The 23636-nt window shown below is 52.2% G+C and overlaps 8 protein-coding genes and 2 non-coding genes across 10 annotated transcripts; 6 read left to right on the top strand and 4 right to left on the bottom strand.

Annotated features, from left to right (window-relative positions):
* Positions 1 to 419: 419 nt before the first annotated feature.
* QC763_707960 (uncharacterized protein) lies at positions 420 to 1241 on the bottom strand (the record flags this gene model as incomplete). Its single annotated transcript, XM_062915785.1, has 3 exons — positions 420 to 986; positions 1045 to 1145; positions 1199 to 1241. The coding sequence occupies 3 exons, from the start codon at positions 1239 to 1241 to the stop codon at positions 420 to 422; spliced, it is 711 nt and encodes a 236-aa protein (XP_062761783.1).
* A 3382-nt stretch (positions 1242 to 4623) lies between these two features.
* GPA1 (guanine nucleotide-binding protein subunit alpha) lies at positions 4624 to 7517 on the top strand. Its single transcript, XM_062915786.1, has 5 exons — positions 4624 to 5014; positions 5418 to 5620; positions 5761 to 6103; positions 6163 to 6719; positions 6774 to 7517. The coding sequence occupies exons 2-5, from the start codon at positions 5503 to 5505 to the stop codon at positions 6815 to 6817; spliced, it is 1062 nt and encodes a 353-aa protein (XP_062761784.1). The 5' UTR covers positions 4624 to 5014; positions 5418 to 5502; the 3' UTR covers positions 6818 to 7517.
* Positions 7518 to 9222: 1705 nt separating this feature from the next.
* On the bottom strand, positions 9223 to 12268 carry QC763_707980 (uncharacterized protein). The gene is made up of 2 exons (XM_062915787.1): positions 10802 to 12268; positions 9223 to 10749 (listed from the first exon to the last, which is right to left on the bottom strand). Exons 1-2 carry the CDS (start codon positions 11844 to 11846, stop codon positions 10352 to 10354), a joined length of 1443 nt encoding a protein of 480 aa, XP_062761785.1. The 5' UTR covers positions 11847 to 12268; the 3' UTR covers positions 9223 to 10351.
* A 627-nt stretch (positions 12269 to 12895) lies between these two features.
* QC763_707990 (uncharacterized protein) lies at positions 12896 to 14113 on the top strand (the record flags this gene model as incomplete). Its single annotated transcript, XM_062915788.1, has 1 exon — positions 12896 to 14113. The coding sequence occupies one exon, from the start codon at positions 12896 to 12898 to the stop codon at positions 14111 to 14113; it is 1218 nt and encodes a 405-aa protein (XP_062761786.1).
* A 218-nt stretch (positions 14114 to 14331) lies between these two features.
* Positions 14332 to 16269, bottom strand: TSC10 (3-dehydrosphinganine reductase; the record flags this gene model as incomplete). Its single annotated transcript, XM_062915789.1, has 2 exons — positions 15350 to 16269; positions 14332 to 15288 (listed from the first exon to the last, which is right to left on the bottom strand). Exons 1-2 carry the CDS (start codon positions 15485 to 15487, stop codon positions 14332 to 14334), a joined length of 1095 nt encoding a protein of 364 aa, XP_062761787.1. The 5' UTR covers positions 15488 to 16269.
* On the top strand, positions 16062 to 18426 carry SAS10 (something about silencing protein 10; the record flags this gene model as incomplete). Its single annotated transcript, XM_062915790.1, has 4 exons — positions 16062 to 16736; positions 16795 to 17742; positions 17801 to 17900; positions 17978 to 18426. Exons 1-4 carry the CDS (start codon positions 16314 to 16316, stop codon positions 18424 to 18426), a joined length of 1920 nt encoding a protein of 639 aa, XP_062761788.1. The 5' UTR covers positions 16062 to 16313.
* A 43-nt stretch (positions 18427 to 18469) lies between these two features.
* On the top strand, positions 18470 to 18541 carry QC763_0106960. Its single transcript has one exon. It is a non-coding gene; the product is annotated as a tRNA-Gln (tRNA).
* Positions 18542 to 18972: 431 nt separating this feature from the next.
* QC763_708020 (uncharacterized protein) lies at positions 18973 to 20861 on the top strand. The gene is made up of 2 exons (XM_062915791.1): positions 18973 to 20298; positions 20352 to 20861. Exons 1-2 carry the CDS (start codon positions 19518 to 19520, stop codon positions 20690 to 20692), a joined length of 1122 nt encoding a protein of 373 aa, XP_062761789.1. The 5' UTR covers positions 18973 to 19517; the 3' UTR covers positions 20693 to 20861.
* An 18-nt stretch (positions 20862 to 20879) lies between these two features.
* Positions 20880 to 21011, top strand: QC763_0106980. Its single transcript has one exon. It is a non-coding gene; the product is annotated as a tRNA-Leu (tRNA).
* An 88-nt stretch (positions 21012 to 21099) lies between these two features.
* Positions 21100 to 22994, bottom strand: QC763_708025 (uncharacterized protein; the record flags this gene model as incomplete). The annotated part of the gene is given in 3 exon segments (XM_062915792.1): positions 21100 to 21356; positions 21456 to 22668; positions 22687 to 22994. The coding sequence occupies 3 exon segments, from the start codon at positions 22992 to 22994 to the stop codon at positions 21270 to 21272; spliced, it is 1608 nt and encodes a 535-aa protein (XP_062761790.1). The 3' UTR covers positions 21100 to 21269.
* Positions 22995 to 23636: the final 642 nt, after the last annotated feature.

The following is a 23636-nucleotide window of genomic DNA, read 5'->3' on the forward strand; positions in this document are numbered from 1 at the left end:
TCGAGGAAGTAGGAAGGGCGTGTTGCAACATCGACAAATGACAGTCGAAAGTGCAAAATCATGTGCCAGACAGATGATGGCAAGCGCGGCAGGTGGCAAGCGCGGCAGGCAGCAGGAAGGTGTCATGACATGTTCAAACAGATTTCAAACAATTGTTGAGCTTTTACTGTGTTTTCTGTAGTGTGAGGCGGCCACCAGCCAACTCAAAAAAAGCCCACTTCAGCCCGGTTCAGTCATCAAACTCTTTGACCTGGAATTTGACCAGACCAACAGACCAACTTGCCAAAGACATATAGATATACATCCCAGATTCCTTTGTGTTTCCAATGCAGTCATTCACATCGTATCCCATATACTTTCATTCCAACAATACACACAAACCCCCCCAGGGCAACAAACGACATCTCCAACTTTTGGCCCTACATAACCGTACAACAGCCCTTGATACAGCCGAAGATGCCATCGTCCTCCGGCTCTTCAGGGCGTTGTGGACGCTGGGGCCGTTCTGGCCGGGGCCGATGCGGTCTCTTCTGGGGACGGCTGTGCGACTGGTGCCCATCTGGCTGTGGGGGCAGAGGGGGAGGAGCCTCGACACGGTTGCCACCAAGATCAACATAGATACGCCCCTCGTTTTCCTCTGTGGCATAGTCGAGACCGAGTTCTCGGCAGAGCTGCTCAACACGCGGCTTAATCTTTCGGACCCCCCCAGTTGAGTGATTGCCCTTCCCGACAATGACGTGCAAGTGGGACTGACCGCGAGCCTGAGCATCACGGATTCTGGCTTCGAGGATATCCTCTGCCTCTTCAACAAACAGACCATGCAAGTCGATGGTATCCTCAGCTATCCGGCCCATGGCGTTGTTCTCCCGGAAGATGAATTCGGCAGCCTTTTTGTTATACTCGGCCTGCTTCGCTTGATGGCGTTTGCCCTCGTTCGACAAAGCCTTTGCCTCGGCGCCATCCCCACGCTCATATGCTTCATGAGCCTGCCGTCGTCAATGTGGTTAGTGAGATTCTACCGCGAGATAGGAGGACAACCCGTACCCGATCAAAGCATGACTTCTTCTTCTCTGCCTCTGCCCGAGCCAGATCTCTCAAACGATCATACTCTTCCTCCAACTCTACACTGGTCCTGTGGTTGAACGCTGTTTATACACATTAGACCCGAGTACACCGCCATTGTTTACGAAGGGCATACCATGGCCTCCGAGACGCTCTAGCGGAATAGCGGACGACGCCATGTCGTCGTTTTATGCCACTATTCAGGTTATAGTAGCAAGGCTGGCTCGCGAGGCTGCCAGGGTTGTCGAAACTGGAGTCTTTTACAGAGGATTGTTCATGTAGAACATCAACAACCGAAGTGATCACCAACTGAAGTGCTGGGGACCCTAGTCTCTATCAGGCATTGAGCGGTGTGGCGCGTAGGAGTGCCAAGAACGAGACCGGCGGGGAGCCACACATCCCGTGAGAGCTGCAGGTTCATCCCATATCGACCGCCTTCCCTTCAGCTTGAGCATAGTGCGTCGGTCATGGGCAAAGAGTCTTCAAGGCCCTTACAACACTGTTTCTGAAAGTCAATGAAACGAGAAACCCAACACTCGCAACCGTCACTTCCCTTGTTCTTGGGTTGATATCTGAGAAGAATAACCTGGAAGATCGAGCCCCTATTTCCCACGCCTCTTCCTTGTTTGCCACGCCGCAGCCTTCATCCCATCACGAAAAGGACCGCTTTGACGAGTTCTCCCCGAGGTCTCCACGAACGTCAGCTTCTAGAAGATTGCTTCTTTGATCTTAGCGTCTGATACTGCCAGCGCCAACCGGAAAGGGGATGCTGGGGTCTTGGGACGCGAAATTAATTTAAAGCTGGCTCGGCAGCTGGGCGGCTCAACCTTTCATGCATCTAAACGGAATATCAATGGGCGCCTCGCATGCTGGCCCTGTGGAAAGCTTCGAAAGGCGTTCGCCAACCAGCACGAAAAGAAATAACTTGAACCATGGTGCACAACGCAGATTCCAGGTAGCTGGTAACAACGGTTTTTTTTTTTTTTTTTTTTTTTTTTTTGCAGCAGCGGCACAGGCGGTCACGCCGGCGGCCAGGCTCTTGTCAGCTGAAGTTACATTTCGTAATTGCGGGAGGCGGCGGGGATCTTTCGTGCAGCCGAAGCAAGTTGGTTGACGATGGAACCCTCCATGACATCCTCGCATTTCTCCATCGTGGAGGTCGAATCAGCGTGCTGTTCCTCACATCTGCCCAGGCACCAAAGGAGTGGAGCAGCAGCTTTTCTCTCTCAGGGGGTTGGCTCTGTTGTTTTTTTCACGATCCACAGACCACGCGGTTGGCGGGCTCCAATCTAGGTAGTCGATTGTAGTAGTTCCACCCAGCGCAGGTCTGAGGGCTTCCTAGACCTGTTGGATCTTTTAATTACAGATAATTTCCAGCGATCGGGAATTTGATAGCAACCATACCTAGCCAGCTTTTCGATTTTCGTCCCAGGAAAGATGTAGAATAGGGACCTTGTTTATTGTGTCCATCACAGCATTCATGCATGGCAACGTCGATAGGCAGAGGATACTGCGGCTTTCTCTATCGCGATCATGAGAGAGCGGACACCTGCAGCAAGAGGGTTGTCGATCACATAAGCGGGGTGCCAGGGGGTTGCTAACTTCTTGCGGCAACGAAAGATACCGCAAGGATTATCGTACAATGGATATGTGCATATCCAGGCCACTACTATCGGCCTCGATCCGTCGCATTGTGTTTTGCCCTTTCGTCATAGGGGTTTAGGTTGTTGCTATACAAGGTGCTACGAGATACAACATGGCGGCAGAGCAACCGGAACACACCTCGTCAATGGGCTTGGGATGGCGCTGCGAACGGCTGCAGATATGGCTGTTGTACCTATTCAACGCTGTTGGCCACAGACGATTGACGGACGATTGCCTGTCGCATAGTTGAGTGTTCGGCTAATTATGGCAACGTTTCAAAAGACTGCATTGACTGAGGTACATTTTTGTAGTAGATTGGGAAGGTGTTTTGGTGTGCACGGATGATGACGATGTTGTAGAGGAGGGCACCCAACGTTCCAGAAGGGAAAGAAGGTTGGGACAACCATATATATATATATATGTATCGTGGTATCTCATTTGGACCTTCACAGCCGGGAAGGAACAGTGCCATGGGGGCGGGTTTGTTGTGGAAGCATGAAAGAAGGTTTTGCTTTTGATACTGGTATTACCACCCACCTGGGTAACTACTCGACCCTTTTTTTGGTGTGCAAAAGCGGTGAAGAGCGCGCGCTTCCTTACCTTACTTGCATAAACCTCACGAGCAGCAGCAGGCCGCGATTCAGTATTCACGCAAACAAATGAATTGGACATGACGCCGGCGGTACTCCCTGGCGGCCGGGCGAAGTGGTCTACCGTCTTTATAAAAATGACGGGCAGTCCGTGGTCACGGACGGGCCCGGTGGTTTTTTTGTCGTATGGTTTTTGGAGATTTGTATCCACTGTTCTCCATTGGGACCTGGGATTGGGGGTGGATGTGGAAGATTAACAGATGCAGGTTGCAGGTATCGAGGCATTGGGGATGATGCGACGATGATGGGCAGGCAGGCACTCCGGAGTTTTTTTGTTCATTCCTGCGGTTTGAGAGACAACTTTGACAACGGAAAATGCGGAAGAGGGATGATGATGGGCTTTGATGTAAGGGGAGCTGTTTGTTTGGCTGGCGATCCGCTAATAAGCTCAGAGACGGAGATGTCTCAGACATTGGCGATCAACGTTTTCTGCCGTGTTTCGGCTTTGTTGATGTTGATATTTTCTTTAATTCATTTTTATTTTTTTTGCCAGCTCAGAGGTTATGATGAACCAGACCTGACAACAATGGATGGTGGCCTTGTAACAGTACGGGGGCAAAACACCCAGCTCGATGATGGTCGATCTGGAACTCGGCTCTCGGGAAGCCAGGCGATTGGGGGCTTGGAGGGGATGTTTCAAGACCGCTCAAAGGAGGGGTCAATAGGGCGGCAGAAGGGAAAGGCGAACTGGTGGTGGAGATGCGGGAAACAAAGGAGATGGTGATTGGGTTGGGGCTGTCACGGTAATATATCAGTTTCGCCATCGATGGGGTCGATTTCTTTTCTTTTTTGTCTCGGTCTGAGAAAGACCTTCCAACAAACTGTCACGGGGTTGTCGTGATGATGCTACTGTAGGTGTATGCTAGCCCCGGTAGATAGATAAAAATCCCATCATCTGCGAGTTGTTTCGGCTAATGGCGCCGTCTCTCACTAGCGGGCGCCACTCCACTGCCCAGTGCCTTGTGCTACCAGGGGTTGCTCTTTCGGGAAGCCCAAAAGACCATTTTGATCGAAGGAGGTCTCGGTCAAATGCGCGCCTCCAGGTGATCTCTTGAGCGGGCAGCCTCAGAGCAGGCTGGGATGCGAAGCCGAGAAGCGAGAAAAGACATCGATGAGGCGGTGGAGGGCGTAGAACAACAGGTAGCAGCATCAGTAATTCAGTAACATCAGGGTTGCTGGCTTCAGACTGGACAGGGGGTCAGGGGGCCGGCTCCTCAGGGGGGGATTCTTTATTTTTTCTGGCTGCTTGCTTGCCAAAGGGAACAATGTCCGGGCTCTGGCCAGTTAGGGATCTTGGGGGGCCCCATAATTCCTGCAAGCTCCGAAGAAAATATTCGCTGCCATTGGCTGGGCTACTGGTCCCCCTCGAATTGCAGCGTGCATGGCTCCGCGTTTCCTTCACATTAACAGAACCAACCCTCCCACTCTCCTCCTCTTCCTTTGACCTCCGGCTCACACCCTCCCGCGATCCTGATTCCTGAGTTGAGCAGCACACAGCAAGGCCAACCCGCCCTTTCTGTCTGACTGCCGAACCCGACCCCCGACTCGAACAACCATCGCGGCGTGTTGTTTTCCATCAACCTTTTCCCTTTTCTTCATTACAGCCAAAGTCCTAATAGCCGTTCGATTGACGGTTTGCCGGTTGTCCGGAAACAATAGTGAGTGAAGCCTCCCACACACACACCCACACACACCGCACCCCCAAACCCCCAAAATGGCTTTTCCCCAGGACAGCCAGCAAGCAAGCCTTTCTTCTGCCACACCAAGGGTTCTCGTGGCGCTCCATCAAAGCGACTCTGGCCCGACGTCGAATTGAATTGCGAATCGTGTAAACATCGAAGGGTTATCCATCGCTGTCGCTGTCGAGAGGGAGAGAGGCGGGCTTTGTCATCGCGGGAAGGTGGCAGAGGACAAGAGGGAGTTGCAGCGACGAAAAATCGGCCGATCGGCCCTGCCCAGCCCAGAGAAGTCGCAATCCCAGGCCAAACGCGCGACCGTAAAATTATCATCTCAACTCTCGACGACTGGATAGACTAACGCGTGGTGTTTTCTTCCCATCAGCAGACCGCTTCGTTCGAATTAATATCCCCCGATTGAAAACATACCTTCTTTTTTGATCAGATTTGTTATCGACATCTAAGCCAAGATGGGTTGCGGAATGAGCACAGAGGAGAAGGAGGGCAAGGCCCGGAACGAGGAGATTGAGAACCAGTTGAAGAGGGATCGGATGCAGCAGCGCAACGAAATCAAGATGTTGCTTCTGGGTGAGTTTTTATCGTCTCCTCGGCGGGTCCTTATGTGGCCCATTGTTCGCTGAGTCGTCGTCCCATCGGCCAATGGCGCGAGGGACGCCGGCGAGGTGCCCTGTTATCAGTACCCCCCGGGGGCTAACCATCAATCGTAGGTGCTGGTGAATCCGGAAAGTCAACTATTTTGAAGCAGATGAAGCTGATCCATGAGGGCGGCTACTCGCGCGACGAGCGCGAGTCCTTCAAGGAGATCATCTTCAGCAACACTGTCCAGTCGATGCGCGTCATTCTCGAGGCGATGGAGTCATTGGAGTTGCCATTGGCCGATGCCCGCATGGAGTACCACGTCCAGACCATCTTCATGCAACCAGCTCAGATTGAGGGAGATGTCCTCCCCCCAGAGGTTGGCAATGCCATTGAGGCTTTGTGGAGAGATGCCGGTGTCCAGAGCTGCTTCAAGCGCTCAAGAGAGTATCAGCTCAACGACTCTGCCAGATAGTAGGTTTCTTTGTACTTGCAAATGTGCTGTGCAGTCATTGTTAACCCATTCACTCCAGCTACTTTGACAACATCGCCCGTATCGCCGCCCCCGACTACATGCCCAACGACCAAGATGTCCTTCGGTCCCGTGTCAAGACTACTGGTATCACGGAGACGACTTTCATTATTGGTGAGCTCACGTACAGGATGTTTGATGTCGGCGGTCAAAGATCAGAACGTAAGAAGTGGATTCACTGCTTCGAGAACGTCACGACCATCCTGTTCCTCGTCGCTATCTCCGAGTACGATCAGCTCCTGTTTGAGGATGAGACGGTCAACCGCATGCAAGAAGCTCTCACGCTCTTCGACTCCATCTGCAACTCCAGGTGGTTCATCAAGACCTCGATCATTCTCTTCCTCAACAAGATCGACAGGTTTAAGGAGAAGCTCCCTGTCAGCCCAATGAAGAACTACTTCCCCGACTACGAGGGTGGTGATGACTACGGCCAGGCTTGCGACTACATCCTCAACCGTTTCGTGTCCCTGAACCAGCACGAGAGCAAGCAGATCTACACACATTTTACTTGCGCCACAGACACAACGCAAATCCGCTTCGTGATGGCTGCTGTGAATGGTAAGCTTGTTCATTTTTCACGTCCGGGTGCCAACTAGGTGCTAACTGTCACAGATATCATCATCCAGGAGAACCTCCGCCTCTGCGGTCTCATCTGATAGCAGATCGGATGACGACTGGACTCGTCGGACGCAACACCATGCTGTCCGCCAGAGATCAGTCACACTTCATGGCACTTGGCCGACCATCGAATATACCCCACCGACCCTGATGTGAAACGGCGCGTACCATGAAGCTTATTCGCCCCCCACAACTGGTCCTACCCTCCTACCTCCCAGCATTCTCCAATCCTCATCGCTCTTGACCTTGTCACTTCACCAGGTCTCCCCTTTATTTGTTAGCCACTGGAGAAAAGTCGGGGATGGTGATCCCCGATGTATGAATCGTATTGCGTGTATCTCCAACACAACGAAAGAGAGGTTTAGGGAGAGAGCAGCAGACGTTTTTTGTGGTCGAAAAAGAAACCGGAATCTGGTTTTTGGGGGGGAACAGGGGAAGGGATACATATGTTGTTTAATCATGATGTCGTTTTTATTTTCCTTTTTTACTTTTCATCTCATTTTATCCTGTCTGCGCTGGTTCTCTCTATTTCTCTCTCTTTCTCTCTCACTCTCTACCTCTCACTCTGAAAAGAAAAATCACTCTCTGACTTGTCTGTCTGTTGTTGAACTCTATATGATTTTTTGTTCTACAAAGTCAAATGGAAAAACACAACGGTCCATGTCAACACACACACTCTCTCCCTTCACACTGCCCCCCTCCATTCCAATCGAAATGCTGGACGACCGTTACGACTATACTACTTCTATGCAATGGATGAGTGTGGGGGATGGATGAGGGATGGATGATGGGATGGCTTGGTTGGGGGTGGGGTTGGGTGATGAGTGGGAGACGGACAGAGAGAGAGGGGGGGAGGGGAGGGGAGGGGATTGAGAAGCAGAGAGGAGGATGAGGGTTGGAGGAGGGGAGGGGAGATGATATACCACCGTGCTAACTGCGCATTTTCCTCTTTTTTCTGTTGTTTCTTTTTTCTACTGTTTGTTGTTTCTCTCTCTCTCTCTCTCACACACACACACTTTCTCTGTTACTCTGCCCGTTTTCTGTTTCTTTTGAACAGAAGAGGAGAGAGATTCTCTTTTTCAGGTTGTTAAATATTTGGAGCAATGGGTGGGTGGGGTGTTTTGTTGTTAGGGGTGGAAGGTATTTAGGTAGTTTTCTCGAGAGATGTGTGTAGTTGTTGTTGTTGTTGTTGTTGTTGTTGTTGTTGTTGTTGTTGTTGTTGCTGTTGTTGTTGTTGTTGTTGTGTATGTGTAGTTTTGGGGGAGGAGGGGAGGGGGTGGAGGGCCGGTGAATTGAATGGGTGTTTTTCTGAATACCGTATCTGCTTGTTGAGTTGGTGACTGAACATGTCCGTATGACTGAACAAGTTTGAGATGAGTGATAAAGCAAACGTTTGACGGAAGGAGTTGTTGGTTGTCATGAGCAAGACATGACACTGCCAGTGACACGCGGTCTAGTAGCAAACTGCTGATGACTAGGTATAGACGAGAAGTGCTGTCTAGATGATTTTAGCAGGATCCTAGCTAGTATTATTGCCGGCAACACCGAAACAGAGGCTGCGTGACAGTGTTGATCTCAACACTCGTTTTTTGTACTGGCGACACATAGTAGGTATATTGACTCCTTGCAGAGCCATTGCAGACATTTACGTCATTCTTCCTTCAGAATGGTGATTATTTTCAATTTGGAGTTGTATGGTGTTTTTCGCAGTGGGAAAACGGGACGTGGGATAAGGTGTGATTCCTCGGTACTTACTGTAGATGATGGGGGATGAAACACGGGGGTGGGAACACCATACCACACCACACCACACCACACCACACCATACCACCTTCAGTTTTGGGGGGTCAAAAAGGCATGGAAAGGTGAGGCAGTAGCGAGTGTTTCGATTTGTGGATCTGGTCATAAAAGGGTGATATAAACAGGGAGGATGTACATCATGGGACTTTTACATTCCTGTAACGGGGTGCTGGAGGCGGTGAAAGATTATATGTGAGTGATATGTTCTAAGGGTGTTGTTTAGTAGTGGCACAGCTAAACCAGCCTTGTGCATATTGGGGATTATGCCGTCGTCGGGCTTTTGCTACCTACAAGGTAGGTTTTGGTACCGAACAGTGACTTTCAGCAGAGGGCAAAAGCGGCTGGAAATCTGGCTTTAGTCACTTTACCAGATTTGTTTCCAGTTCTCAGACTGCATTTTCTTCTCAACGAATAGGATGGATTGTTACTCGCGATGATCCCCCCGAGGCGCTGAATGGAACTTATAGACAGAGCATCATCATTGGAGGACAGAAAGCGGCTCAGCACCACCATCCAGTGATCCCACGGTTACAGTTAGATTGACCCAGGACCTACATGACCCCAAATACCGGACCTGCAGGAGACATCTGCTAAGCAACCGCCGCTGACATGCTTCACTGTAACGTGGCAATGGACGGTGAACGTAAAAATAGTCGGTTGATCATTCACACAAGCAATATGTTGACAGAACAAACTTGCTTTCATTGCCCCTTGTCAAATTAGAAACACCCCTATCACTCACTCTCCTCTCCTGCCCCCGGTTCCAGTCTGGCCGGTTACAGCACAAGAGACAGAGAACAAGCAGTAGCAACATACAAAAAGCCTCCCACAAATCCCGTCAACAGTTTGGTTGTCTGCCCATCTCCAGTGACGTCAGTCTGTGTTCCCTTTTCCGCTCTTTTGTTGACCGAGTGATATGCGCTCAAAAGTTGTAAAATCGTGCCACCAACCCTGCGATATATGTGCAATCACCTCCTCTCTGGAAATACCCCACCACTTCCTGCCCGTACAATATCATGCATCTCCTATCCATACCAGAGTAACACGATACATCCCCAGAGCAAATAGAGCAATATCATTTTTATCCAGCCTCAAACTCAACCTTACACAACAGGACAGGGGGTGGGTGGGAAAACAGACAGAAACTCAAAGGCTATAACTATGTTGGGGTTACAAAAGTTGTGAAAACATGAAATTAGAAAAGAAAACAGCGCACGTGTCAGTGGTTCTGTGTAATTTGTGTATTACAAAGTCCATAAAAAAAAACCTCGCCTGGCTCGAAAAGAAAAAAAGCGAGCAGGGGGGTGGAAAAGGGGCAAAGAGGGAGATAAAAGACCTTTTATATTGTGACGAAGTCAGGTTATCGTCTTCCTCCTTGCGGTGATTTCAGTGAAAGGGAAAAAAAAGAGGGGGTATCGATTTGCATCCATTCCGAAAGAAAAAGAAATAAAGAAACTCCGGAGTGCTCTGGCCTCCTCGAGCTCTTGTCCTTCGAGGAGGAGGAACGAAAAAAGAAACCTCCTCTTGCCTGGCCGAATAGACCAGCACGGTCTTGTGTCTTGTGATGGTGATATCCACTACCGAGAAAGCGTTGCGAAGGGGGGGGGCGGGGCTAAAAGTGTGGGTTGATACTGTGACTTCGATACTCCAAATTTCTGGCGGTGTGGCGGTTATCAGTGGTATAGATATGGTGAAACCCCCCTTAAGTGATGATTCGGTTGCAAGCCGCTTGTGGCTTGCGGTGTAAAGCGTAGACAGGACGGCCGTTATTTCTAGGCACTGCCGTCATCGCCCATGCCATGTTGGCCAGCACCAAGTTGATTCCCCGCTCCTCCTGGCTGGCTTTGACTTGCGGTGGCCTCTTCGTACTCAGCATATTGAAGAGCCAACTGCTTGGCCGTGATCTCGAGCTGCCAATACAAACGTGTCGCACGATCAGCCGACCTCACTTCGTTCATGGCTTTGCTCACGAGCTGTTGGAGTATTGGGTTGTTGTTAATAGACGGAACGCCTCCTCCGCCAAAATTCATAGCTTGCATGGCATTGGAGTGAGCGGGTGGCAATAGAGAATGGGCCGGGGTGTAGCGGTAGTTGGGATCCGCAGGTAAAGCCGCACTTGTCGGCGGCATGATGCCCGCATGCTGGGCCACGGGTTGCTGAGTGCGAGTTTCTGTCTTTTGTCAGTATGAAATTCAAGGGCAATCTCGCTGAAAGGGGCATACCGTGGAAACTGCATCTAGCGCCGCTGGCATTGAACCAACAGTTGGCACAGCTGCCACACATTTGGCCATCTACCACTACACACACGCTCCACGGGCCGTGGCCTTTGTGGCAGTTCTTGCACGGTTGTGGAGCAAGAGTGCCCGAAATATGAGCAAAAAGCGCTTCCACATTACTCCGCCGATTCAAGTTGAGCTGTTGCTCTGGTCGACGTTGAGTAGCAAGACGTCTACCGGGCTCACGGGCCAACCGTTTCGCCAGGGCGCTCTCGACACTAAGGTTCTGGTAGCCAGACTCGCGGGCAAGTTCCTCTGTGATCCCCACGATTTGAGGCTCCATCGGCTGGTGAGAAGGTTGCATCTGCTGGGGAGGACCCATCTGGGCTTGGGGCTGCTGCTGATGCTGCTGCTGGTGTTGCTGCTGCTGGTGTTGCTGTTGCTGCTGCTGCTGCTGCTGCTGCTGCTGTTGGTGTTGTTGCTGAGCATGCGCGAGCCCTTGCTGCAAATCTTGCATGTGATCATGAACACTCTGGCCCACGACTCCTCCTCCCACAACATTGGCACCGCCGTTAGCCAGCATGCTGGCGGTTGATAGATCAACGTGTTGTTGAAGGCCAGAGGCTCCAACTGAATGATCATCCTCCTCCATGTCGGCATCGGGTTCCGCCTCGCCGTGAGCATCCACATTGCCAAGTTCCGATTCCATAGCGGCGGCGGCGTAGTCTTCGACGCCCATGGGAACCCCGACTCCAACTCCGACGTCCACGCCTACGTTGTCGAACACGGAATGGTCGGGCTCGGGCTTGAGCTCGTCGAGGGCGTGCTGGGCAGCGTGGGCAGCAGCCACGTAGGGCGCAGCGTGCACTCCGTACTGGGCCTGAGCCTGAGCCTGAGCCTGCTGATGGGCCTGGTGAATCTGATGGGCGGCGTGGACGTCGAGTGAGCCCGGAACAACACCACGGGTGGGGCGACCGCGTGCCGTTGGCGGCTGCGGCTTCGTCACCTTGTTCGGTCGGCCGCGCTGCGGGCGGGGGACGGTCGATGTCATGCTCCTGTCCAGATAGGACTCTAAAAATGCCCCGAAGCTCTAGGCGGCGTGTGGTCGCAGAGCTGGTCCGGGGAAGGATTGGTGATGTCGAGCAGCTGTCGTCAGCTGTAAAGCGCGCGTTTGGGATGTCGACGTTGGAAAGGAGAGCGGGCTGAGAGCTGAGGGCTGAATGCGAGGCCTGCAGAGCGTCTGCCAGCTGCGGAGTTTTTTTGCAAGACGATTGCCCAATCAGAGTTTTTTTCTTCTTTTTTTTTTTTTATTTAACTCTCTTGCTCCGTTTCTGGCCCGTGCGTTGATTTGATAGCTGAGGTAGGGTATCTGTATTCAGTCTTCACACATTCCATTCCAGTCCGCAACTTGGACTAGCTGCTCTCATCTTATATTCATGCCTGTCAAGCTCTGTTTGGGTGCCCGTGTCTGTCATAGCACTGATTGCTGGTTATTCACTGAAGCCAGTTGAAGTTGCTCCAGGCTGGGCTGAGGAATGTTCAGGCGTTTGCCCAACACTGCTCTCTCGGTGACTAATATCTGCTCATCAGATCAGAAACCGGCAGGTTGTATCGGTATCTGGTGTCAGCGACGCCAAGTTCGGTAGATGGCTTTGGAAGGAGACTGCCGCCCTCTGAGCCTCCAATCAAGTTCTATCCATGGCTACAAATTGCCTTATTCAGCAGCTTCCAACAAGCCACTGGTCCTGTCGATCGGTACGACATGCGGCAGCCAAGAGGGTCCTCGGTGACGAGATAGGGCTTAGTGCCGTCTATTCCAGTGATATACGCCTTTCAGAGCACAATAGCGACCGGTACTGCTCGCGTCCTTCGGCTGCGTCCCCCGAATCCCGAGCAGTCCAGATCACTCAGATGCTTCTAAAGGCGGCAAGATGCATCTTCCCTGTGCCAGGTGGGGTATGGAAGACTATGTGATATCCGACTCTTCTGCACGATTAGGGGGGCCCCCTAAACACCATGACCCTTAGACACCGCTCTGTTGTTCTCGTCTCTCCCATCGCAACTGTTCGTCTCTAGGAAGACAGGGAGACTTCCTAAGCCATGCCTGTCACCATCTATCCATCAAGCCACCCCCCAGAACCTGCCCGTCTCCACCAGACTTACACACGAGTCACCTCTCCAGAGCAGCTGCTGTCATCCATCACCAGCCATGAAACAAACATAACCTCCAGATCCTCCCCCCCTCGAACGCGACCCATAATCCAGTCTTCCTTCTCAGAATCCCCATCCACTTCACCAACCACCCTCTACGCCGCCAAAAACGGCCTAGTCTACAGCTTGATAGAAGCCTACTCCAACCACCACAACCTCCTCCTCCGCCCCGACGACATCTGGCTCGCCATCCTCTCCCAGCTATCAGTCTACATCAACGCCAACGCCACCCTCCTCCAGCACCTGTTCATCCCCTCCTCCAGGAAACAGTCCTCCCCAGCCCAGAAACAAGATCTCTACATCCCAGTCGACCTATCCCCCACCCTCAACCACGGCTCCCTAGCCCAGCAAATGGCCTCCACCCTGCTCCCCTCCTCCCTGACAAACCCGGACATAGCCCACAAGTTTTTTCTTCCCTCCTTCACCACCACAACAGAAACAGACGAAATCGCCGCCTCGATCCTGCTGATGGGCTCCATGCAAAAATACTTTGTCTACAGCTGGGGAACCAGATGCGGTATACCCTCAATAACCCTCCTTGGCGACCAGACCGACTGGGAGAAGATCCTCTACCGCTGTGAAGAGTTTCTCGCCTCGGGGAGATTTGGTCAGGGGGCGAGAGACTGGTGGAGAGGTGGGTTGGGTTATGTCCTTTCCAACTTTGTGAGATCGCTTCGAGACCCGGGTGGGAAAGACACGAAGACGTTTTGGCAGAGGGTGTTGGATCGGCATGAGCCGAATGGGTCGGGCAAGACGACGTTTACGGGGTGGGTGGTCAATGGGTTTTGCTGGTGGGATGAGGAGGGGAGGCATGATCTGGGGAGGGTGCGAGGCGGGATGACTAGAGGAGAAATGCCGATGGGGTTTGGGATGTGTCCGGTTAGCTTGTGGGATAATGGGGTCGAGGTCAAGACGGAGATGATAGCGGGGATGGTGGGGGTGAGAGTGGGTAGGATGGGGGATGTGCTGAGGAGGGTGGAGGAGGATGAGTGGCCTGGTGGGAAGCCTGAAGAAGGTGGAAGGATGCAGCCGAGAGCAGTCGGGGGGTTGACAGAAAAGATTGATACCCTTAGGCCGGAGGTGGGCTGGTTCATGTATTCGGTTTGAACCCTTTCAAACAACTGGTAAAAACCCTTCTGGAAAGGGGCGCTGGAACAAAATGGGACAACGACAAAAGGTAGACTGATACCACTTGCATATCATGGCGTAATGACAACCACATATTATTCCATACTTTCATTATATTACAGTTTTTGCTGCCCATCCATACATACTCCAACCTTTGATGTCCTGTTTCCCGCATTAACCCCCCCTCTCCCCCCCCTTCAAGCAGCCGCCTTCTTGACATGCGGATGCCCATTCACCCTCGCCCACCCCGCCACCTGCGCATTCATAATCCTAATCACAAAAAAGTAAATCACCGGCACCACCCACCCCACCACCGTATCCCAAACCCAGTTATTCCTCTCGCTCCCCCCCAAAATCCCACACCTCATCAAATCCCCCAACGTACTGACCGTGACATTATATTGGCCCTTCTCCAACCCCTTCACCGCCCGCTCCGCCACCGTCTCCGGGCTCTCCGCCGGCTCCTCTTTCTCCAACTCGAGCGTGATCTGCGGCTTGGTCTTGTTCTCCCTCTCCAGCCCAGGAGAAGTAATCGTCCCCGGGTAAACAACATGAATCTTGACCGGATGATCAGGATACATCCTCAACTCCATATTCAACGTGTCCGCCAACCCCCTCAACGCCCACTTGCTCGGCGTATAAGGCCCATACCCCACAATCGCAAACAACGCCAGCATCGACGCGGTGAAAACGATGTGCTTCGGCTCCGGCTTCTGGCCGATAACCCCTGTATCCTTGGGTTTATTCTCCGGAGCGAGCCACTCCTTCAAGATGGCTCTGCTCATCTCGGCCGAACCAAAGAAGTTGACATCCATGTTTCTCCGGGTGGCCGCGATGCTGTCGTTGGCGGGGTCGGCCCAGAGCATGGGGCTTGACAGGCCGGCTATGCACCAGACGATATCGGGGGCCGCACCGGCGTTCCAGGCGATGGCTTGGGCGATGACCGACTCGGCGTAGTTGGGTTCCGAGACGTCGGCAGAGATGTAGGTGAACCGTTGCTTGGAGGGGGACCTGGCAGCGGCGGTGACTTTGACAAGGGCTTCTTCTAGGCGGCCCACGTTGCGCGAGACGAGGATGAGGGAGGCGCCTTTTTTGGCGAGGAGGATGGCGGCTGCTAGGCCCATTCCTTCTGAGGCGCCGGTTATGAGGATTGTCTATGAGGGGGAGTTAGTGAGTGAAGGGTGGGATAAGGAGGGGGAAAGGGGGAGGAAATACCTTGCCCTCGACGGGGAAGTGGTTGGTGTTGGTGAAGAGGCCCATTTTCTTGATGAGGAAGAAGGCGAAGAAGGCAAAGGTGGCGGCTGGGCCGGCGATGTGAGGGGGGACGCCGAGGCGTTGTTCGATGATGTCCATTTTGAAGGGTGAATGAGATGGGGAGAAGGGAGATTTAAATGAAATGCGAGGTGTGATGAGAGGTTGATCTGAAGGGTGGGATTGCAGATGATGACTTCGGAATTGAGGTCCGTGGGCTCGGACTCGTCGTCTTCTCGAGGGGGAGATGACTTATGATAGCTCACTAAGTTAAGGGTATGAGACCGAGATGCTGTCTTACACCGTTGAGAAAGACGTCGTTGTTCAGGGGCGCGGATCGGATTGACTTTTATGGTTCTGCAGTCTGGCACCGTGTTCCCACAGGCCCTCTGTGGGGTTGCAGCTGTCCAAGAACTCCTTCCTGCAACCCATTTTCCAGGCTTACCTCAGTAGGAAGGTACAAAGAGGATGGATGGTAAATGATAGGGAGAGGGCATGATGACAGAATGGAACTGGATTAAATCTTCTTAACAGTTAAACTAGTTCTATCCGGCCTGTGTCTAACGGTTTTGATATCACGCAAAAAGCATGAACCCAGTGCCGTGGTGAAGCCTCACAGTGAGATCAAGCTCACAGGTGGAGAGCTCTCATGGTGAGGGTACCGCTGAACAAGCAGCTGAAAGTGGATCTCGAAACCAGTGGAGCTCCCGGGGCTGCTGCGGGAAAGGTGGGGCGAACCCAGCCTGCGGGTTCGCTCGGTCGGTGAAGCAGCGAGAGCCAGCAGAAAAAAATTCTGCCGCTTTTGAACCTTCCAAAAGTTCAACACCCAGCCAAAAGGCAGAGCACCCCACATTTGTTGGTAGCAGGCGATTTACCATTGCGCCTGGATTTTGCCAGAATCACCTTTTCTTCACACAGATCAGTCACAATGGCCAAGAAAAGAAGAGTCTCCCGCAAGGCGGAACCGGCCGGCCCCCGCGATGTCGACGCCAAAGACGCCAGTTTGACCATCAAGACGTACCGAGATGTCGCCGACTCTGGGGATGAGTACTGGGCTGAGAAGGACCAGATCATGCTGGACAGCGAGGACGAACAACCGCGCTCGAAGCGCCTCAAGAAGGAGGACGACTTTTTAGAGGTTTCCGACGAGGAGGTTTTCCAGCAAGACGATTCCGACGAGAGCGAAGACGAAGCGCCAGCCAAGAAGGGCAAGGGCAAGAAGGTCATTGAGCAATATTCCGAAGACGAGGAGCAGCAGGAGGGGGAAGAGGAGGGAGATGAAGGTTGGTGGGGAAATAGCAAGAAGGAATACTATGATGCCGATCAGATCGAGACCGAGGCCGATGCTCTGGTAGGTTCACGGCGCTTTACGGCTGGGCGCGTGTGCAGGGACTGACATGTTTGTGTAGGCAGAGGAAGCAGAGGCAAAGCGTCTCCAGGCCAAGAAATTGGCCAAGATGACCGAAGAGGATTTCGCTTTCGACGAGGACGAATGGATGGCGCCAAAAGAGGAGGCTGGTGAGGACGAGGTGGTGACGGAGGTTTTGAAAGAAGTGGAAGTAAGAGAGGACATGACACCCGAGGAAAGATACAAGCTGCTCCAGTCTCGATATCCCGAGTTCGAATACCTGGTGGACGAGTTCGCAGAACTGCAGCCCGTTCTTTCGGAATTACAAAAGGATGCCGTTGGAAAGCCTGCCAAGTCATTAGAGGTTGTCAAGTCTTGGATTCTGGGGTGCTACGTCGCCTCGCTGGCTAGTTATTTTGCTCTTCTCACATCACCAACAAGGGACGGGAACGGTGCTGCGGCAACGCTCAGCCCATCAGAACTCAGAGACCACGAAGTTATGGGGACTTTGATGGAGTGCAGAGAGGCCTGGCTCAAGGTGAAACAGTTCAGACCAGCCAAGCCTGCCGCCTCAGAAACGGGCATGCTTTCGCCACCAGAAGAGGAGGACGAGGAGATGCTCGACATCGACGAGCCGGCCAAGAAGAGGAAGTCGAAGCTCTCCAAGGCCGAAATCAGGGCCAAGGAGAAGAAGGAGGCTGACAAGGCGAGGAAAGCCAAGGCGGTCGAGAAGTCTTTGGCTGACCTGTCCACTCTTCTCGAGAGCGGCAAGAAGGCCGCCAAGGAGGATGCTGCTCGCGCTGCGCCAACAAACGGTGTGGATATGAACGAAGACTATTCCGACTTTGGCGAGGAGGATGCTTTGGACGAACATACTGCTGCCGACAAGGCCAAGCGCAAGAAGAGCTTGAAGTTCTATACTTCGCAAATCGTACAAAAGGCCAACAAGCGTGCTGGGGCTGGTCGCGACGCCGGTGGTGATATGGATATTCCTTATCGTGAGCGTTTGGTAAGTCTTTACGTCTGCATATCCTACTTTTCAGTTGGTGGAACTAACATTATCACAGAGGGATCGCCAAGCACGCCTGAACGCTGAGGCTGAACGCCGCGGCAAGAAGGACAGCAAATTCGGCGCCGGCGCTGAGCTGGGCGGTGACGACAGCGAAGGTGATGAGACCACAGCCAAGCAGGTCCGCGACGACGAGGACGAGTACTACGACATGGTGGCTCAGAAGACACAGCAGAAGAAGGCCGACAAGGCGGCGCGCTTCGAGGCGCTGGCACAGGCGAAGAAGGACGAGCGCATTGTGGAACAGCAGGAGCTCGGCCCAGATGGCAAGCGCCAGATCACATACCAGATCCAGAAGAACAAGGGCTTGACGCCGCACAGGAAGAAGGAGGTGCGCAACCCGCGTGTGAAGAAGAGGATGAAATACGAGGAGAAGAAGAAGAAGCTCAAGAGCGTGCGGGCTGTGTACAAGGGCGGCGAGGGCAAGGGTGGCTACCAGGGAGAGTTGTCTGGTATCAAGACGAATCTCGTCAAGAGTACCAAGTTGTAGATGCATTAATGGCGAATATATGGGCGTTTTGTATCCCAAGGTGGTTGTTTTCCATGGATTGTTTCTGCGTGAGACCCCAAAATCAATATGCTTTTGGGATTCTACATGTGATGAAGATGCGTAAGGCAACATAATTTGAAACCCAGACACCTTATACCATCCAGTAGGAGATCACAAGGTTGTATAGTGTAGCGGTTAGCACCCCAGATTCTGATTCTGGTAACCCCGGTTCGATTCCGGGTACGACCTCATCTTTTGCTTTTTAGCACCTCATCCCATGAGAATTATTGCTGATAGTTTTCTCCATCCATCAGTCACCGTCTATGATTTTCCGCATTTGTTTTTGCTCAGTATCCTCCGTCGTCCTCCGCTGCCTCATGGTGTTAGTGTATTCTTGCTTCCCAAATAGATATCGTGAGATAAGAATGATGTCTTAAGCCCAAAACCTGGAGCAAATGTCAGTTTCACCGCTTGGGGTTCTTAAAGTATCCAATCAAGTACTTCATAATAATCCAGGATTCTCCAATCCTTCGTCCAGAAGATGATCGTCCTCACCTTTGTTCAACCGTTGGTGTTAGATAAAGCTCGGCAAGTATGACGTCATATCGAAAGTTCCTTCAACGTCATCCCAACGGTCTTCGAAATACATATCAGCTCCGCACGGCTTAATACTGTACCTTTCACAGAGTCTAATGAATGCATTCCCGACTGCTAGCCCTGAGGAGAAAAGGTACAATCTCGAGCATCTGGTTCAACGAGCGTTGAACAGAGAGTCCAGATTCATCTTCTTGATGTCCTGTGGAATGCGACGATGGCAAACGCAGGCTCGGCGATGATCAGGTCTTGGCTGGATCTCCCAATGGCACCAGAGTTCCTTCTCGGTTGCGCCATTGAAAGATCGGAAGAGCATGCCGTTCAGGTGTCTCAGAAGGTAAAGGAACTGGGCGTGGGACGGACTAGCAAACCAGTAAGCGTGACTGGCTCCTGGCAACTGCCTACGTCACGTCCCTTCCCGACTTGAGGATGCATGTCAGTGCGATGAGGTAGTGCTTTCCATGGGTTTCACCAGCTCATTCATAGCAGCATATAAACTGTTGGCTTTCTTGCTTGGCAGCTCTTTTGTTCTATTCCACAAACTGACCCGAGAGAGAGTCGTGAACCATACCGTCATCACCACCAACAAACTACAGCACCTCACTCTAGCAAGGATATTTCCACGGCCAACATGGAGACCATTAACACTATCAAAGACGCCGCTACCAAGGTTATTTGGGGCGATCCCGAAGCCCACAAGGAGCCAGTCTCTGGACGCATGGGCAACACCGCTGCTGGCGAGCCATACGATGCCGGCAACATTGAATCAACCTCGACTGCTCTCAAGACCACCAACCCCAACCCGGAAGTCGAACCTATTAACACTCCTCTGAAGACAGAGAACACGGACAAGGTTGTCACCAACGCCGAGTTCAACAAGAACGCCAACCCCTCAGCTACTAGTGTTGAGCTTCCCCCGGCCACGCCCTCCGAGAAGCCCAGCGCCACGACCACCGCCGTCACAACCAACGACGATGCCGATTCCAGCAAACCAGACACCAACCCCGCCGCAGCCCAGCCGTCATCCAATATCCCGGGCGACTCGACCCACGCTCAGATCGACACTCGTGCTCCCACTAACCCACTTGCGGTTCACCATTCTGTCGGCGAGACCGGCAAGCCTGATGCCAAGAAGAATGTTGACGACAGCGGCGATGGAGTCGACAAGTCTGACAACCCCGTCAAGATCGATGGTCCTGGCCCACGACCCTTGGAGGTGGTAGCCAAGGAACATGGTGGTGATGCCGGTGCTAAGGCTAGGGATGAGAGGAAGGGACAGAGGTCAAGCAGTGTTGACACCCAAGAGGACCACGAAGATGGGACGGGGGAGCTGTATGTTCGTAGCAGTGGGCTGAAGGCTGATGGCGGTGACTTTGATGCTGCCGCGCCGGGTGCCGGGAAGGAGGCTGATCGTATGTATTCACAACACCAACCCTTTGTTTGATGTATGCTGACATGATACCAGGTCTTATGGAGGAAGAGAAGCGCCACCCCCACCACCGTGAGACAACCACGGACAAGCACAGTGATAAGAAGCACCACATCTCTCTGCCCCACCATAAGAAGAAGGACAGCGGGTATGAGCATGGTGTTGAGGATGGCAAGGCCAAGGAGAGTGTTGCGGAGGACCACACTGGGAATGGGTCTGCTACCACGACCCATGACAAGCATGTTCCTGAGGAGGAGGTTGCGCACAATTGGGACTTGAAGTCGACGAGGCCGGCGGATTTGGAGCACAAGGAGAAGACGAGCTTGAAGGAGAAGATTAAGCAGAAGTTGCACCGGGGGTCTGTTGGGTCTAACTAAGGTGGTGAGGAATGAAGGAATGATGCTGCCATGGGATAAGGTTGATGACTTGTGGGTTATGAAGCTATGAGTATCTCTGTCTTTGTTTTTTTTTTCTTCTTTCTGTATCAATATCCCCAGCTATCTGCCTTGAGTCTTGACCAAATGAAAGAGCATTTCCTTCAAATAAACTCCATCGAAGCAAGAGGGCCAGATGGCCGAGCGGTCTAAGGCGCCACGTTAAGGTGAAAATCTTGATATCAATTAACTCCACATTCGCTAGGATGTGAGAAGTTCCGTGGTCTCGTAAGGGGCGTGAGTTCGAATCTCACTCTGGTCAATGAATTGTCTTTTGCATTTCTTTGCCATGAATTTGTTTTATTTCTGGGAGTTGAAGGTGAGATTTTCGAAGGTGTTGGTTATTACTAGTTTTGGTGTAGAAGTCTTGCAGGTATCATGTGTAGTATTCAGGGGTATTAACTATCAACGCAACCACAGAGTCGCAGCCGGTGTACCAAAAGAAAACTATATGCCAGGTCATTATCCAAATCCGTCGTTATTCATCGTCTTCGTTTATTTCGTCCCGAGAGATGGGCAATCATAAGTCGGTTTGGTCTTTCAAATATCCATGCTCTTCCCATACTTGAAAGATTTTGTCTCTTATTGCTTCGTGGCCGGCTGATCTCTGTTTCACATGAGTACTCAAGTCAGCACTCGACATGAAAGAAATAAATCATCCATGTCTTGAAAGTGTAAGTAGGGAGGTATGGAGACTGTTACTCACAGGATGAAAAGTCTTGCCGTAATACGTCGGCGTCAACCACATTGAATCCCCCGGTTTTGTTGTTGTTGTTGTTGTTGTTGTTGTCGTCCACCCCTTCCAAACCCCCTCCCCCTTTTCTACCCCACGCCTATCATGCACCCTCAACCTCAACCCCGGATCTTCCCTCTTCGCCTTGGCCATCAAGCAAACAGCCTTCTCCCCCCAATCTCCCCTTTCCGCCGCCTCTTCCCAGCAGCGCTCCGGGTCGAGGTAGTAGTATCCCACCCCTTCTTCTTCGTTTTCTTCCCGCAAAGAAGTATAAACCCTCCCCTCCCCGTCAACATCCCCACCCCCTGGCAAAAAAAACCACGTCTCCCTCCTCTCATAATCCGGCTCTTTCGCCACCCTAGGCTCGCAAAACCGATGCCCATCAAACAGGCTGTCATAATCGACAAAAACGACTTTTTTTCTCTTCCCGCTACCAGAAAAAGAGTCATTCACCTCCTCTATTACCCCCCTTATCAAATCATTGGCTTTGAGCACCAAATCGTTCATCTTCCCTCTTATGTCCCTCGTCAATTTCGCCGCCGCGGCCGTGTGGGAAACATCCCAGATCCCAAACGAAACATCATCACACGCAGTGGTGTTCTCGTTGAAGAACCTCGCGTAGCCAGTGACGGTGATGAAGAAAGAAGGTTGCCTCTCCCAGGGGATCTTATTCAATATCTCCAGCAGGATGAGCCTGATACGCAACCGGAGTTTTTGATCGTTGAGGAGGATGGAGGAGACCGTTTTTAGGGCGGAGTCGCACGAGGAAGGGGAAAAGGGGCCGTAGAAGCGGAAGATGCATGTGTTGAGGAGGGAGAAGAAGTCGAGGTCGTTGCCGGATATGGACAGGGTTGCAAAGGTTGGGGAGGTGAGGTTGAAGGCGTCGATTTGGGAGGTGGAGGGGGAGGGGGGGAGGGAGGAGAGGATGTCGTTTGTTGTTGCGCCTGTGCAGGAGAGCCATTGGTGTTGATGGGAGGTGGTATGGTTTAGGGAGGAGGCGAGGAGGTGGGGATAGGCTCCGAGGCCTTGACGGCAGGGGGGGGAGGGGGAGTGGAGGTCAGGGCGGGTGCCGATGCCGGCTGAGTAGCTGTCGCCGAGGGAGATGAAGCCTGGGATGGGGGGGGGTTTCTGGTTGTTGTTGTTGTTGTTGTTGTTGTTGTTGTTGTTGTTGTTGTTGTTGTTGTTGCTGGTGGTGGTGGTGGTGGTGGTGGTGGAGAGGACGTGTTGGTGGTGGTGGTTGTCGGGGGGTTTGAACGGTTTGGAGAGGGTAAGGGCGGAAGTGAGAGTTGGGAGGAGGAGGAGGAGGAGGAGGATAGGGGTTGTGGTTGTGAGCATCGTTGCAGTGTGGTGGTGTTGCAACAGATCTGAACAGTCAGTTTGATAAGCAATAGGAGCATATAAATCTCGCTTCCTTGGAGAAAAGGAAGCAGCCTTTCGTTCCTTATCACACAAGATACCTAGGTGGTCTACAAGTCCGCCCTCGCACTTTGCTATCCAGCCTGACCTTCTCATTGTCATAAGAACACAAGGCAGCTGCTCTCAACCACGTGAATCAAAGACTCACTGGGCTTAAAGCTTGCTGCGCGGCTCAGTCAGTAAGGCTATGAGTACCTTTCTTTCATCAACGTGCCTGCCCTATTGGTTACCAGCTGCTCGAGCTTCCAGCCCCTCCTAACCCCAACCCCAACCTCAACAACGGTAAGCTTTGGGCAAAGGGTAGGAAAGTCATCTGAATGGGCTAGGTATCTCTCCTATTGGCGATTCAGTATATATCATGGATCCATCGCATCACAATAAGGAATTTGACGTTGAAGTGTTTTCTGTTCTTTTCCAAGGAGGCGGGTTGCAGAAAGAGATCTTGTCTAATCACTTGCACGCACCAGAGCTACCTCCTGCATATAACCAACCACCAAGACAAGTCCAATCACTAATTCTTCAATCAACCATCAAGCAGTTCTAGAACCCTCAACCCCCCTTCTCCGATCAAGATTTGCTCACCCAACTCCTCATCATCCCCTATAAACAAAGATGCCGTCCCTCCCGAATTGGCCACCCACCCATCAAGATTACCGCTGACCACCAACACCACCACCAACACCACCACCAACACCACCACCCAATCCTGCATCCCCAACTTGGCATACCTCACTCTTC

Source organism: Podospora pseudopauciseta (genome assembly GCF_035222475.1).
Source record: "Podospora pseudopauciseta strain CBS 411.78 chromosome 7 map unlocalized CBS411.78m_7, whole genome shotgun sequence".
Taxonomy (NCBI): Eukaryota; Fungi; Ascomycota; class Sordariomycetes; order Sordariales; family Podosporaceae; genus Podospora; species Podospora pseudopauciseta.

Coding starts and splice junctions, on each gene's coding strand:
- QC763_707980 (XM_062915787.1), bottom strand. CDS start 11,846: ATGACATCGACCGTCCCCCGCCCGCAGCGCGGCCGACCGAACAAGGTG. Junction 10,750..10,801: donor CGCTAGATGCAGTTTCCACG/GTATGCCCCTTT, acceptor GACAAAAGACAG/AAACTCGCACTCAGCAACCC.
- QC763_708020 (XM_062915791.1), top strand. CDS start 19,518: ATGGAGACCATTAACACTATCAAAGACGCCGCTACCAAGGTTATTTGG. Junction 20,299..20,351: donor TGCCGGGAAGGAGGCTGATC/GTATGTATTCAC, acceptor ACATGATACCAG/GTCTTATGGAGGAAGAGAAG.
- GPA1 (XM_062915786.1), top strand. CDS start 5,503: ATGGGTTGCGGAATGAGCACAGAGGAGAAGGAGGGCAAGGCCCGGAAC. Junction 6,104..6,162: donor CTCAACGACTCTGCCAGATA/GTAGGTTTCTTT, acceptor CATTCACTCCAG/CTACTTTGACAACATCGCCC. Junction 6,720..6,773: donor CGTGATGGCTGCTGTGAATG/GTAAGCTTGTTC, acceptor TAACTGTCACAG/ATATCATCATCCAGGAGAAC.